This window comes from Plasmodium sp. gorilla clade G2 (genome assembly GCF_900097015.1).
Source record: "Plasmodium sp. gorilla clade G2 genome assembly, chromosome: 14".
Classification (NCBI taxonomy): Eukaryota; Apicomplexa; class Aconoidasida; order Haemosporida; family Plasmodiidae; genus Plasmodium; species Plasmodium adleri (nom. inval.).
The window spans coordinates 1,242,025-1,260,351 of NC_041706.1; the positions used below are offsets into that span (position 1 = coordinate 1,242,025).

Below are 18,327 nucleotides of genomic sequence, written 5' to 3' on the forward strand. Positions count from 1 at the left end.
ATTAAATGATACATTTTTTAAAGTGCATACATATATTTTTATATATGTACATATATATTCTTTTAATGGTATATTTAATTTTTTTTTTTTTTTGTGTGTTTTAGGTAATAATATATGTATATAATTATTTACATATATATAATATTTATTATTAAACTTTTTTAATATATGTTTAAATTATTATATTTTAAAAAAAATTCATGAAAAAATTATATTTTTTATAAAAAAAAAAAAATATATATATATATATATATATATAATAAAAAATAAAATTATATTATATAAATAAAAATAAGAATGTATATATATGAATATGGTTACTTTGTAATAATTATTTTTTGGATATTTTTATACAATATAAAGGAAATTCAAATCCTAAATATCATCATCATTATTATCATCATTATTATTATCATCATCATTATTATCATCATTATTATTATCATCATCATTATTATTATCATCATTATTATTATCATCATCATCATTATTATCATTATTTTCTCCTTTCGTATTTGCTATACTAATGTTGTCATTATTTTCATTCTTGTAATCCTCTCCTTTTACATAATCATCTAGAACCGAATTATAAAAAGTATTAGGTTCTTTTTCTTTGATTTCTTCATTTTCTTGATTATTTTCATTGAGACTTTCTTGTTCAGTTTTAAAATTTATACAATGATTTTCTTTTTCATGTTGATCATTATTAATTTCAGCTCCTTCGTTTGATTCCAAAAAGGATAGTTTGTCTTTATCATTATTATTTGGAAGAAATATTAGATTTTGTGATTTCTTCCTCATACTAAGAGAGGATATATCATTAGTAGAATTTATGTTCTGTTCATTTTTTAAATGATCGTTTTTAGTATTATTAAAGGAACGTCTATTTCTTCTTTTATTATTTCGTATTAAAGATACATCATGATTATTATAATGATCCTGTGTTAAGGTATATGTGTATTTGTGTTCATAATAAGGATCATTTTCATCATATTCATAATCTTCATTATTATTATTATTATCATTATCAATATCATCATCATAATTATCATCATTATCATAATTATAATAATTACTATCATTCTGTAAGTTAAAACTTTCCATATTATTATCATCATTATAGAGGACTGATGAAGTGATATCATTTTCTTCATCATATAACATATCATTACTATATAAAGCATTTTTATATTTATCAGTTATCCATGAATTCTTTATATCCTCTCTTTTTTTCATTTGATCTACTATAATACGAGCAAGTTCTAAAAATGATCTCAACTTCGAAAATAATTTTATGGATGGTTTTACACGTCTTCTTATTTTTGAATGATCTTCACAAAAAATGATAGAATTAGGTATTTTAGATGAATCCGTTGTAGTAACATCTGGATGTGTTTTTAAAAAGTTATAATCGAATTCAAAAAATAATTTATGTATACGTGCACATGATATATGAAAATAATGTGTACATGTATTTTCTACACATTTTTGTGTATATCCATATGATAAATTACATATATAACATGTATTTTTATTTAAATATTTTTTTATTCTATCTTTTATTATTATTTTATAATTATTTTTTTTTCGGTTCAAATTATAATAATATAAATTCGTATTTCTTTTACCATATAATACTTTTTTATTTATACTATTTAAATTCTTACTATTATTTTTATTATCATTATATGTTGATGATATATATTCTTTATTTTTCTTTAACCTTTTATTTATAAATTTATTTATATTTAAATTATTTCCATGATATCCACTAATGCCTGTAGTTGTTCCTATTGTTCCTCTTTTATTAATTTTCATATTATTATTGAATGAAATATTGTTACATAGAGAAAATCTTCCACTCTTCCATTTGTTATAACTATTAACATTTATTATTTTGTGTTCAAAACTAGATTCTTCTTTTTTTATATCCAAATTGTTATTTAATGTTTTGTTTGCTTTCTCATATAAATCATCATCAGGAATGAATCCAACTGAGCTTGTTGCATCATTACCTTGAATATTTTCTGAAATGTCATCATAATTACATTTTTTTGATTGATCATTATTTTGTATATTATACATTTCGTTATCACCATTTTTATCATCTTTATCATTTTGATTTATTTCATTATTATTTCCAAAATTTAATTCAGTTTTATTTTTATTTTTTTCTTGATCATTATTAAGATCATTTATTTTATTATCTTGTTTTTTCCTTTTAAAATTGAAAAAAACTTTTTTATAAATATTATTATCACATATATTATTATTATTATTGTTTATATTGTCAAGGGGATCAATTTGCTCATATTCATTAGGATCATATAATTTATATGTGTTTCTTATTGGAACAGAATTTCTCTTATCAATAATTTTTTTTATATTTTTCATTTGTCCTATATTATTACATGATTGTTTATAATAGAATTCATTTAATAAACTTTGTTTTTCATCTTGATTATATTCTTCATTTAAATATTGTAATTCTGTATCTGATTCATAATGTTTTTGTTTCATTAATTCTTTTTCATTTAAATTATTTATATTAATATTATCATAATTATATATTTGATAATAATCTTCATTTATATCCTGAATAAAAATTTGAGGTGTATACAACGCACATTGCATATGAACAAATACATAATCTCTTTCATTTTTCATAAAACTATTTTTTTTATTTTTATTCTTATCTATTTTAATATAATCATTTATTTTTACCATTTTTAATGCACCACCTTTTCTACTACATAATATACAATTCACATTTTCATAGTTATAATTATTAGCACATAAATCACAAACAAATAATTTCTTCTCATATATATCATCTATATCTGTTACGCATTTTTCTTCTTCATTTCCACAATTTTTTAATGATTCATAACTTTTATCATTTCTAAAAAAATCTCTTAATTTATTAATAAAATTTACTTTTTCTTCATTTTCTCTGGTAAATAAACAATTATTAATTTCGTTATGCATTAATTCTTTAAATATTTCCGACTCTTCTAAGTCCTTTCTATATTTCATATTATCATCAATATCCAATGCAATATTTTCATTATCGTTTAACAAATTATCATATGAATCGTTTTTATTTGATAATTTCTGCATGTCGTAACTTCCGTTTGTATTTTTATCACCACAAGGTTTAATAATCGATTCATCCTTATTATTATTATTATTATTATTATTATCACAATCAGCCTTTTCACTTTTATATTTTTGCTCCAATATGTCTTCATTATCATCACCATCATTATTATTATTATTATTATTATTATTATTATGAGCAGTTGTATTCTTATCCTCCTTATTAACAACAGAATCGTTACAACTGTCATCATTCTGTCCATTATCATATAGATCTTCGTTATGATCACTGTTTCCATTTCTGTTTCTTTTCATTTTATCATCATCCACATGGTTCTCATTTAACGAATTTGATACAACACTTCCTACAAGTGAATGATTTTTTTTGTTTTTCTTTCTTTCATAAAATTGTGGTGACATTAATAAACCTTCTGATTGGGCAACGTGACTAGTATTACTTTGATTATTGATATAAGAACTTGTTGTATTATCTATAGTAGTACAATTATTAATTCTTCCTACATTCTGATCATATAAAAATGATAATACAGATTCTTTTCTTGTTTTAACTTGCGATATGAGATTAGTTATTTTTTGTTCTTTATTATGAACTAAAAGAGTACATATATTTTTCTTCTTTCTATAAAATTGATATTCTAAATATGAAGAATCTACTAAATAACAAGTTTTATGAACACACATATTACAATATTTACAATGTACTAATTCTTTTTTCTTATAAGAAGTAAAACATACTAAACATATATTATTTTTCATATAATCGACCGTTGGAAGTAAAAAGAAATTATATTGATATGAATCTAAATGATTAAAATTAAAAGCCAAAATTTCATATATATCATTTTTTTTATTAACATTAAGATTATAATAATTATTATTATTACTATTACGTATTTTATTATATTTTAAGGAATTTTTAGGTTTTCTTTCTTTTTTATTATTTTCATATATATTAGGATATAAATCTCTATTTAAATATTTTGTTCTTCTTGTAATTATTTGATCATACATATTTACAACTCCGTATTTTTTTATAGAATGGAAAATACATTTTACATAAAAAAATATTCTAGGAAAACAATAATCAATTTTATTTTGAAACTTTAAAAATTTCTTATTAGAATTTTTACATTTTATATATAAACCACACATATAAGCACATAATGGATGTATATACGTTCCACAACTCATATTATGACATTTAATAAATATACCTTTATTTTTTAAACATACATCACATCGAATATCTTCATTCAAATAACCGTTTAGAATATAATCCTTTTTAATATATTTATTAATATTATTAGAATTATTTTCTATTTTTATTTTATCTTTTTTTCCCTCCTTATCACACAGTTTCATATTATTTTTATCTGACAAAGTAGATATAGAATTAATTGAATATTTAGATACAACAGATGAAGAAGAAGCTTCAGAGGTATAATTATTATCATAGTCATCTAAATTTATATCATATTTAATATTACCATTTTGAGATGACTTCATTGTATTCACATTATTATTATTATTATTATAATCATATATAACATTATTTGGATCTTCCTTTTCGTTATTATTTGTATTACTATTTTTATTATCATTTAAATTATTATTTGTATGGTCTTCATTTTCTTTTTCATCCATATTATTTATTTTTACTCTTTTTTGTATATTTTCCACACCATTTGTACTTTCGTTTCCTCTTTTCTTATCATCTTTTTTAATAAATGAAAAGAAATCATAGATCTTATTTTCTTTTTTCTTTTTTATTAGCTCTTCACCTTTTTCTTCCTTTTTAATATTACTTGAAAAACTACATTTCAATGTTTGTGTCTCCTTTATATTTTCACATCCATTATTATTTTGAATGTCATTATGGATCTTATCATTACCAATAGAATCATCTTTTTCATTTGTTTCTTTGTCACTTTCTTTTATTTTTTTTAAATAAACATTTTCGTTATCACAACAATGTGTACTATTATTATGATATATTTGTTTGATGCTTGAATCTTTCAGAGATAAATAATCCTTGTTCTGTTTTTTTTTTTGATTGATTTTTTGTCTTTTCTTTTTTTGAAATGCTGAAAAAATTTCTTGTGATAAGGACATATTATTCAATTGTAAATATTCATTAAAAATTTCTAAACTTACATTATTATTAACTAATAAATCAGGAACACAAAATGTTGCACAGAAAGTATGAACAAATATATTATTTTTTATTTGAATAAATGCTCCTCCTCTTTCTATACATATATAACATTTAATATTCGTATCAAAAATATATAAAAAGTTATTACCCAAGGATTTTTTTTCAAATTCACATCTTTGACATAACCATTCATTACTATTAATAGATGCACTATTTTGTATATTACTAAGAATATTTTCATCTGACTTTTTTGTAGATATATAACAAAATTTATGAACATGCATATAACATCTACTACATTTTAACATTAAGTTATGTGTATTTTTTATATTTCTTTCAATGAGGGTCATATCTATATCGTTACTACTACTAGAATTAGAAATCTTTTTATTTTTGCTCGAATCATATAAATCACTCTTACTATTACTATTATTTTTATTATTATTATTATTATTATTATTATTATTATTATTGTTATATGTTGTAGTATCATTTTTTGTATTATCTTTATTTTGATTTTCTTTTCTTTCATTTTTTTCAATATTACCTTTAAAATGTAAAATATTATTTTCCTTAATTTTATTTTTTCCTTCTTGATCTTCTTGATTTCCACCTTTAATATTATTATTATTCGTATTTTCATTTTTATTGTCATTTGTTATATTTTGTAATGAATTATTTCTTGATGAGTTATTATTATTATTATTATTATTATTATTAATATTATTATTATTGTTATTTTCATTTTGATCATTTACTTGCATAGTATTATAATCATCATTAAAACATATACAACAATAGGAAAATGCAGGTGTTATATTTAAATCATTATTATTTGAGAAACCACAAAATTTTTCTTCATCATTAGCAAAATTGTTTTTTTTATCTTCCAAATTTTGAATTATATCTACTTTAGGCTTTTCATGTAAAGAATCGTTTATATCCTGACTTATATGTTTAATTGTAGAATCTTTTATATCATCATTTATATCTTCATTTAGATCATCTTTTTTTGTGTTTGTTTTATTTTTTTTATAAATTTTATATTTAAGAAAAACACTATACTCAAAAGGAGGAATTTTATATTTTTTATGTTTACAAGAATATTCATGTAAATCAAATATAGAATTAATATTTATATTTTTATTATACATTATTATTTGGTTCTTATTATTTTTATCATTATTATTATGATTATATTGTATAGATGAATTCATTGAAGTAATAGTATAAAATAAAGAATATCTTAATTGATTCCATCTTTCAAACATAACATATTTATATGTAATTTCATTACTTTTATCTATATTATCACATAATCTTGTAGGCATTTTATTTTCTTTCATTATCTTTTTCAATAAATTATTACATATAGAACTTAATTTCTTTTGTATATTATTCATATATATTAATAAACAAATCAAATTTTTATCAACAAAACGAGAATTTTTTATATAACTTTCTATTAATTTCTCTTCTTCACATAATAAATCTATTATTATATCTTTATCAATTGGAACTAATTCATTTAATAATAATTCATTTTCTTTTTCATCAATTCCAGTTAATGAATTATTTAATATTTCTCCTTCTTGTGTTAATATGTTATTTCCTAATTTATTATTATATACATTAGTATTACCTTCTTCTGTTAATCCTTCAAATAATACTTTATTCTTTTTACAATCCATACTTTCATTTAATAATTTGATTTTATTCCTTACTCCCTTTTTTCTACCTCGTTTTTTTCCTTTTTTCCTTCCTCTTTTTTTCTTAAAGTTTTCATCATCTGAATCATTCATAAAATACATCTCATCTCTTGGTGTAGTGCCTTGTGATGAACAATATTTTTTTGAATTTATTTTATTATTTCCCAGTCTCGTATTTCTACCTTTTTGTAATTCCTTTTTGATGTTCTGTTCTCCTTCTCCGTTCGTGTTTAAATTATTGTCAAGTTGTTTAACTGTGCTGCTTGAAGAAACGGAATTTTCATCTCCATCACCTTCTTCATCCTCATCTTCTTCTGGTTCTTCCTTTTGTTTCTTTTCTATATGTTCGCAATTCTTTTCTTCATCCACATTTTCTTCATTTTTATCAGCCTGACTTAATTTGCTTACCAGCACAGAATTATTCACGTTTTCATTTATGTTCACATTTATGTTCACATTTATATTCTCGTTTATATTGGATTCCATATTTTCATCCTCTTTGTGTTCCTCTTGTGTTATACATTCACTTGCTTTTTTTTCTTCTTCATCATTTTTTTCTAAAATAGGTTCTGATTTTATATTATTTACATCCCCCATTTGTGATTCGTCAATCAATGTGGTTGCATTTTCATTGTTATTGTCTAATCCTTTACTAGGAGCATCTTCATTATTATTATTATTATCAATATTGTTATCATTTTTAATATTATCATTATTAATATTATCATTATTAATATTATCATTATTAATATTATCATTTTTAATATTATCATTTTTAATATTATCATTACCTGTGAGGTCCTTATTAATTGATTTTTTTTTCCTCCTGTCATTATTATTATTAACATATTCATTGGAACAACTTACATTTGACCTTCGATTACTTTTTGGTATTAAACTACCATCCTCTCCAAATTTGGCTGTTTTCACTCTTATGCATCTACGTTTCCCTTTTAGTTTATTCAAAGATATACAATTGAAAGATGTGGAACTCGAATACATTTCAAAATTTGATTCAGAACTAATTTTTTTCTTAAGATTATTTTTTGAATAATGTTTATATTGTAATATATATTTTTGCATTTTTAATAATAAATAATATTTCTCAAAAATAGTAAAAAGAGCTGGATTATTATACCATAAAAAATTATCAATAATAACACTGTCATTAGATTTATCAATTTCTAATGACAAATTTTTAATTTTATCATAATTTTCATAAATTCCCATTTTCGAGTACTCATTTTTAGTATCAATTTTTAAACCTTTAAATATATATTTATTAATAAAACTTAATACTTTGTCATTTAATTTTTCTTCACTTCCATTTTCTAATTCCTCTTTTTTTACATCTACATTTAAATTTAGGTCTATGTATGCATTTAATTTCTTTTTATCAATTAATGGATATAAAGATATATTATCATTCAATAATTTGTTTCTTTTTAATAACTCTTTTGATTCTTTCTTTTCTTTATTTTTTAATGTTATAATATTGTTATCACATACAATTCGATCTTCATTCTTTTTATTATCATTAAAGGTTAATATATTATTCATTTGGTTAATGTCCTTATTTGTATCATTATCAATTATATTATTAATTATATTATTATTATTATGTTCGTCCATTTTATATCCATTTAACAAACAATCTGTCGATCCATTATTTAAATCCATTTTTGATTTAGTTTCTTGCCCATCTCTTTGTATCATATAATCATTATCATTCTTATATGTAATTTTTATAAAATTTAATCTGTTTTTTAAAAAAACAAAATCATAATATGTTAAGAATTTATAAAACTTAATTTTTACATTTTTATATTTTTTCATTTCATCTGTAATATATTTTTCAAATTTCTCTTCTGGTTCTTTTGTTATATTTTGAATATTATTAAGATAATTTGAGCATAAGAAATTATTTTTTATTTTTTTTAACATATGTAAATTTTTAAATTCAAAAGAAACCCAAACAATTTTTTCACCAAAATCAATAATTGCATTAGTTTTATATTTTACATTAGTTTTTTTTTTTGTTGTTTTTTTTTTAATTTCATTACACGTATTTTTATTTTTTTGATTTTCTATATTTTTCATATATCTATAAAGAGATAAATTCAAAAAAGTATATTTAAACAATTTTTCATTTCTTTGTGTATATTCTTTATTTTTATTTTTTTTTTCATCCTCTGCTGTATCTTTATCTTTTGTCATACTATATTTTATTTTCATGCTCTCTTTTTCAATATATACATTGATATCATAATTCCCTGACGTTCTATTACTACTACAATTACTATTAAAAGGGGATTCATTACTATTATTATTATTTGACATATCTAAGTGGTTGGATTCCTTTTTTGAACCGCTTTCTAAACAACCATTAGATAATTTTCTTTCATCTAACGATAAACATTCATCATCCTTATTATCCTTATTATTATTATTATTATTATTATTATTATTATCATTGTTATTAATCTTGAGGGGGTTGTTTTGCTCCTCTTCCATTTTAACTTGATATGAAATATAATTGTTATCACAAATATTTGAATTTCCTTTTTCTTCATCAACTTTATTCATTTTGGATGTCATAATTTTTGTCCCTTTGAGTGTAGAATTATTTGTAATATTACTACTGTGGAGAATATTACTATCTTCAGAAAATTCTCCTTTAATTCTTATTATTCCACTTTCAATAATATCATGATCATCATCCATATGCTTTTGTTTTTTTGAACTCCCTGAACAAAATGAGAAAAGTGGTTTCTCCTCTTCATCTAGATATTCATCCATTTCATTTTTTTCATCAACTGTTGATTTATTTTTAGTATCAGATTTATCAATGTGATCAGTTGTTTCTAAAATGTGACTATCCTCAATATTATCATTTTGTTTATTTAATACTTGATTGTTCTTATTTTTTTTACATTTTTTCTTTTTCATTTTATTGATTCTTTTTTTTGTTGTCTTTAAAAATTTACGTTTTATTCTTTTGAACAATTTTCTTGTCATTCTATGTCTAAAAAGATGACTAAGTGTATCATAATAACTCTTTTGATGATATATCTTTTTTGAACGCTTAATTTTCTTTTTTAAAAATGTTCTTATATTATAACATAAATTCTTTTTATAGACACGAACTAATTCTTTCAAATTATCATTCAATTCCACATCTAGAAATTCATTTATGGAAAAAGTTCGATATTTCTTTGATAATATCTGTTCAATAAGAACATTCTGATTAAAAATTAATTTTGATTCACTCAAGCTTCTTTTAACACTAAATGGGTTATTATTATTATTAATAATATTAATATTATTATTATTATTATTACCATTTATTATAATATTATTCTCATATGTAGAAGGGCTTTCAATATTAATATCTTTTGAAGGGCTACTCATTATATTATTCTTTAAAGTATTATTTTTGGAAATAGTTTGAGAACTAGCATTTGATGGATACATATTATTATTATTATTACTTTCATTTGTTTGTATTAGATTTTCATTTTGTGGTATAAATTCAAAATTATTATTTTTCTCACATAATTGATTAAACTCCTTTTTCTTTTTTGAGAGAGTTTTAAAAAATATATCATTATTTGCACTTTTAGATACACTATCAAAAAAAGGGGATTTACGATTAAGTATATGATATTTAATATCATTATTATTATGATCATTATTTTTATTTTTCTTACTATTATTTTCATTATTATCATTTTTATTATGTTCATCTTTATTTGTTTCATTATTCTCAACAGTTAAATGAATATCTACTTCATTACTATTTTTATTGTCCACAATTTCTTCCTTAATATTATTTAAGTTAGCATTTTCGCTGTTCTGATTTATTGCATATTTTAAGCAATTATTATAAAAATTGGTATGAGTAAAATTATTATGATACTTCAAGTGTGAAATATCTAAAAACTTTTCAATGATCAAAAATATGTCTTCATATAAATGAGAATAACAATTATTTTTGAAGTTTGTTTTATCATTCAATTTTATTAAATTAAGTTTATTTAATATATCATTATAATCCTTAAAAAATGTTTTAAAATTTATATTTGATAAATCACAATGTATTGCATCATCTTCTTTATCTTCATTATTATCTAACAAATATGTTTTCTCATTAATATTAGTATCTTCATCTTTTATATTTTCTTGTTCACAAACAAATCCTTCATAATTTCTTTCTAGAGGAATTCTTTTAAATAAGTTATCATATTTATTCCAGTTAATTTTTATACTTCTTAAATTTTGATTATTATTTACATCATCTTCTTTCGAATTTTTCAAACTATTCTTATGTTTTTTTTTTATATTAGTGGTCGTACTAGTATGTGTATTATTATAAGTATTTATTTCTTCTTCTTTTGTTTGATGATAATAAGTGCTAGATTGAACGTTTTCACTGTTAAGATAATTTGGATGTAACGTTTTATTATCATCCTCTTGTTTGTTTAATATAAGTTTGCTGTTCACAGCATGAATACTACTCATATTGTTCATACTATTAATATTATTAATATTATTAATATTATTCATATTATTATTCATATTATTATTCATGTTATGTATATCATATGTATCCACAGCACTTAAAGAATCATGATTCAATATGTGATGATCAAATGTATAATTTTCCGTTTTTATATTTTTCATATTTTTATTCAAATAATTATTTTTATTCATATAATTTATAAAACCCATATTATTAATACTATTACTATTATTATTTATTATATTAATATCTCTATTTGTCATCATATTATTATTCTGAATCATTTTAGTATTCATGGGATATTTTTCACTTACATATTTCATATTGATATGTTGATGATTTCTATTAACCAATTTCATATTCATTAAATTATTATTTCTCATTTCGTTTTTTATCATATTATTGGCTATCATATTTTGTTCAGACATTCTATTATTCATCATACCATTCACATTGTTCATATTATTATTATTATTATTTCTGAATGAGTTGTTATGTATTGCTGTATCTTTTATTTTTCCTTTATTTATTGCATTTGGCATTATAGTACCACCACTGCATATATTATTAGATAGAGAATTTCTATTCATATTATTAGAATTCATATAATTATTCATATTTGATACCATTGCATTATTCATATTAAAATTAACAGTACAGCTGTTTTTTCTGTTTACTACATTCATTTTATTATCTACATTTAAAGGATTACTTAACATTTTATTTACTGAATTATTTCCAATTTGATTGCTCATATGTGTACCTCCCTTTTTATGTTGCATGGGATGATTTATTGGGCTCGTACTCATCCTATTACTACTTCCAATACTGTTCATATTATTCATATTGTTTATATTGTTTATATTATTTATATTATTTATATTATTTATATTATTCATATTATTTATATTATTCATATTATTCATATTATTCATATTATTCATATGGCTTATATTATTTATGGATGTACCACCCATATGAACATTCATAGGTATTGGTACAGTACCATGCATTTTATTACTCATTTGTTGATAATTCAATTTACCATTCAAATTAAGACTATTATTATTATTATTATTATTAATACTATTAATATTATTATTATTAATACTATTAATATTATTATTATTATTACTGTTTATCTTTTGATGGGTTAAATGAATATTATAATTATTCATATTAATTGAATTACTATTAACCATCCTATTAAATTGATTCAAGTTATTATTCTTCATCATATTATTACGCAATGTATTATTAATACTATTACTACCACTATTATTATTATTATTATTATTACTACCACTATTATTATTACTATTATTATTATTATTATTATTGTTATGTATATTTATTGTATTATTCATATGAGGAGAGATATGATTATTCTGATTAACACAATTAGACATGTAACCAATACCGGATCGATTATTCATATAAATATTATTATTCATTTGATTGCCCATTTGACTATTCATATGGTTTGATATATGATTACCCATGTTATTATTCATATTATAATTAATCATATCATTTATAATTTCATTGTTTATTTGTCCATTCATTTTTAGATTCATTTTGTTAGGGATATTATTCATAAGTATATTTGATGATTTATTATCATTCATATAATTTTCTTGCATGTTATTATTTAATAAAATAGAGTTATTTATATTATTCATATAATTACTATTATTTATATTATACATATTATTATTTAAAATATTATTTGCATCAATATGTGCATTCAACATACTTGTAGATTTTCTACCTCTCCTACCAGTACTTATTTTATTTATTATTTTACTTTTATCACTTGTTTTTTTCCTTCTCGTTCTTTTTTTCTTCCCTTCATCATTTTCTAACACATTATCAATATTATTATCATTACCATCATCATTATTTTCTTTTTTATCTTTATCATTATTTTCATCGTTTTGATCTCCACCTTGGTCGTTACTATTATTGTTATTATTGCTACTACTATTATTATTATTATTATTATGATTATGATTATTGTTATTATTGCTACTATTATTATTGTTATTATTATTATCATTATTATTATTATCATGATTATTATCATTATTATTCTCCTCATTGTTTGTAGCACAACTTACAAATTTAGTTTTCTCTCCTTTTTGATCATTTATACTTTTATTAAATAAATATTTTTTATCATTATCTTTATACCTCTTGTTGTTATTACATAGACACATTGATATCCAATCTATTTCCTCTTTATACATACAAATAATATTGTATGACACAAAAATATATCTCAATCGCATATAATAATATATGAACAAATTAAAGATATAATATACAAATATTTTTTCTATCAATATTAACAATTTAAAGGTATACAATACTATGTTTAATATATATTTTATTCTTGTTATAAAATTTAAAATAAAATTACATACTCTTAAGTATAAATTATATATATAATTATAAATATATTCATTTATTCCTTTATCTTTTTTATTTTTTTTCTTATTATCTATTGACATATCTACAAGGACATATTTTTGCACATTATTTATTCTATGTTCTAAATTAATATTATAAAAATAAAATATATTATTTATCATTTTATTAATATTATTATTTTTAAAATAGTTAGGATCACTATATATTTGTAGCAAAAATGATTTTTTATTTTTTACAAATTTTATTTGGTCATTCATATAATAATTCTTATTCTCCTCATTATGCACATAATTTATTATCTCATTATTATTTGATTGTTTCAAAATAAAAAAACAATACAATTTTGTATTATAATATTTATCATAAGAATATATATTTGTATATATTTTTATTTTTCTAGAAAATTTTTTTTTTAATGTAATAACAGGGAGATTATAAATAATAAGTTTATTTTTTATTTGTGTTCTCCTATTGGGTCTTCCTACTATTAATAGTAATAATACTATTATTATATTATAATTATTATTCACAGCATAATATTTCTTTTTATGTATCTCATGTATAAACAGTGTGAGCACATGACATCCTAAGAAGTTTCTCTTTATTCTTAAATCGTGAAAATATAAATTATTTAATTGCATTAGATTTATTGCCCCCATTAAAGAATATAAAATATGATCATAAATCAGTGTGTATCTTCTATTCGTTTTGTAATTCATACTTTTATTTTTGGATAGAAATGAATCATATAATATTCTAACGGAATATATATAGATGTTCATATAAAAAGATAAAATCACAATAAAATATAATAATATATAAGTAACACAGTTCACAAAAATTTTTATTGTATTTATAAAATATATATATATAAATAATAAGAAGAAATATTTATACATATAAAAAATAGCAGGAATGAATAATAAATAAAATATACAAAGAGAATTATATGTATTATTATAATATGTAATAATATCAATAATCTGCTTATTAGGATATGACACTGATGTATTTATAAACACAAAAAAAAACATAACAAGTGATATACTTCTGATTAAATCATATAAATATTTTATACACATCATAATATGTATTAATAAAACAACAACATATATCACATATGACAAACGTGAAATATCACGTATATTTATTATATTATTATAATATTTATATAAATATAATATATCTATGTATGATAAGAAAAAAGAATTAATACAATCTTTATATAAATAAATACACATTTTAGTAATACATATATAATAAAAAATATATAATAAATTTAATATACTTACTACTATTAATGTATTCAAATAAATAAACAAATAATTATTGTGCACATTATATTTATAACAATCATATAATAGTAACACATTTGTATTATTTAAATTATAATATGATAATAAGATTAATATTATTGTTTTTATAAAACAATTATTTATATTACTTTTAAACAGTCGATGAAGTGATATAAGATATATATTTTTTTGATATATCATAATACTTTGTAATGAACTATGATATAACTTATTAAAAATATATATATATACACATACATATATATATAATTTTGTAATATAAATATTTTTTGACTTCATAACCAAGATATTATATAATTTATGAATATGCTGATTAATATTATTATAATTTTTTATTATATATTGTTTACACTTATATATATCATATAAAACAAAACTTCTGTTAATATAATAATTTTTATTATTTACAATTTTTTTATTATCATTATATTTTTTTCCATATTGATCAAATAATATAATATTCTTGTGTAAGACAAAAATATTAAAGATGGTACTATAAAATATGTTTATTATTCTAAAAATATTAATAAGATATATTATTATATTTCTCATCATATTAATTATCCATAATGTTATTATTTTTGATATAAAATGTATTATTAACATTTGATATATTTGTATTTGAATTAGAATATTTATTTGTAATTTTAATATTGTATCAAATACGTATAGATAAAAATGTTCTAAAGAATTCACTTGTGTTGATTTTATATAATAATCTGTATTATATATATATTTCCATAGGTTCATAAAAATATTTTCAGTTGTCATCATATCGAAATAATCATTATAATGATAATAATTTTTTAAACAAAAATGAATATATAATAATTTATTATATAAATATATATTTTTATTACTATGATATAATATATTTGTAAAAAGAAACGGTAGATTGTTCTTATTTTTTTTGATTTCCATATTGTGTTTATTTAATTTATAGACCCAAAATAATATTTGTAATATAATATTTTTGAAAAAGAAATTTTCTTTTTTTTTTATAATATTATATAAATAATTAATTTTTTGATTATATAAAATATTATTTTCACATATATAATATACATTTTTATTAATCAAATTACATTTATATAATAATAATAATTTTTTAATATACAACGAAACATTTTTAGTAGGTCTCTTTTTTTTTTTTTTCTTATATATATATTTCTTCTTTATTTTTAAGTTATAATTAAAATTTTTTGAAGTAAGAGAAATTTCCTTATTTGATTTATTTTTTAATATGACAATATTCTTTATAAAAGGTAAGGAATAATTATTATTGTAATAATAATCCTTTTGATAACATTCTTTTTTTTTATATTGCAAATTTATATCTTTATAATATATATTTATAATATAAAATATTTTCTTTTGATAATTTATTAAAATTAATATTAATATAATATATGATGATATATTGTACGAATTTTCCATTATATCATTTTTAAGAAAAAATAACAAATATTTATTAAAACTACTAAGATTATTAAAATAATTCTTTTTCATCTCATGTATATTATTATTATTATTATTATTACTATAATTTCCTTTTATATTATTAAAAGTTTTGTTTTTATTTTGTATGTCAACCATTAATTTATATATTTCTTTGAAAGATAATAATAATTTAATTTCTTTATTATTTCCATTATCAAAAGTTAGATTATTTAATTTTTTAAAAGAATTTTCTATATATACATTTCTTTTATTATACATTTTCTTCTTCCTTAAAAAATCATTGAACGTAAAGTTCAGGTCATACCCATGAATCACTTTATTTACGTCCACTTGTTGAATATACTCCATTTTTTTTTTATTTATTTATTTCCTTTTTTTTTTTTTTTTTTTTTTTTGTTTTTTGGGGTTCTTATTTATAGATCTTTATAAGACCATAACATATTACATCAGATAAGATCACATAAAATAAGATAAGATGAAATATAATAAGAGTAAATAGGTTAAGGTTCAAGGACAAAAAAAAAAAAAAAAAAAATAAAAATAAATAAATAAAAATATATGAAAATAAATAAAAATATATGAAAATAAATAAAAATATATGAAAAAAAATAAAAATATATGAAAATAAATAAAAATATATGAAAATAAAAAAAATTATGAAAATAAAAAAAATTATGAAAATAAAAAAAATTATGAAAATATTATAATAAATATATATATATGTATATAAAATAAAATGGTTATATATATATATGTATTTTATATATGTATTTATTATAAAAAATATAATATATATAATTTCAATGCTTAAAAAAAAAAAATAAATAATAATAACAAGGAGGAAAATATAAAAAATGAGAAATTAATTATATATATATATATAAATAATAAATAAATGAATAATATATATATATATAATTTGAGATTATTAAATGGTATTTTAAGAAATGAAAAATTAAGGAAAAAAATAAAATAATAAAATATATTATTATATATATATATATAATATTGGGAATATTTATGTGCGTATATTATATAATATATAAATTATTATTATTTTTTCCTTATTGATATTTTGGAAATAAAAAATATATATTTTAAATATATTTATATATATATAAATATTTTTTTATGTACATATCTGTTTATTTATTTTTTTACCCATATGTAATTGTATTATATATATATAAATATATATATATAAATATATATATATAAATATATATATATAAATATATATATATAAATATATATATATATATATAATATAGTATTACTTATATATTGTAATATATATATTATATGATATGCGCATACCAAAAAAAAAAAAAAAAAAAAAAAAAAAAAAACAAAAAAAAAAATAATATAATAATAATAAAATATATATATATATATATATATTTAATATAATAATTAATATCCTTTTTTTTTTTTTTTAGTATTTTTAATTGTAAAAAAAAATATATACTAAATTTTTTATATGCACGATACTTGATTATATATATACTGAACTAATGTATAAAGAAGGAAAAAGAGGCTAAAAATTATAAAAATAAAAGGAATTATATATTGAAATCATACACACACAATTTAAGAATGATATATATGTAT

The 18,327-nt window shown here is 18.9% G+C and overlaps 1 protein-coding gene across 1 annotated transcript; it reads right to left on the reverse strand.

Annotated features, from left to right (window-relative positions):
* Positions 1-375: 375 nt before the first annotated feature.
* PADL01_1433400 (conserved Plasmodium membrane protein, unknown function) lies at positions 376-17,064 on the reverse strand (the record flags this gene model as incomplete). Its single annotated transcript, XM_028684609.1, has 1 exon — positions 376-17,064. One exon carries the CDS (start codon positions 17,062-17,064, stop codon positions 376-378), a length of 16,689 nt encoding a protein of 5,562 aa, XP_028540670.1.
* Positions 17,065-18,327: the final 1,263 nt, after the last annotated feature.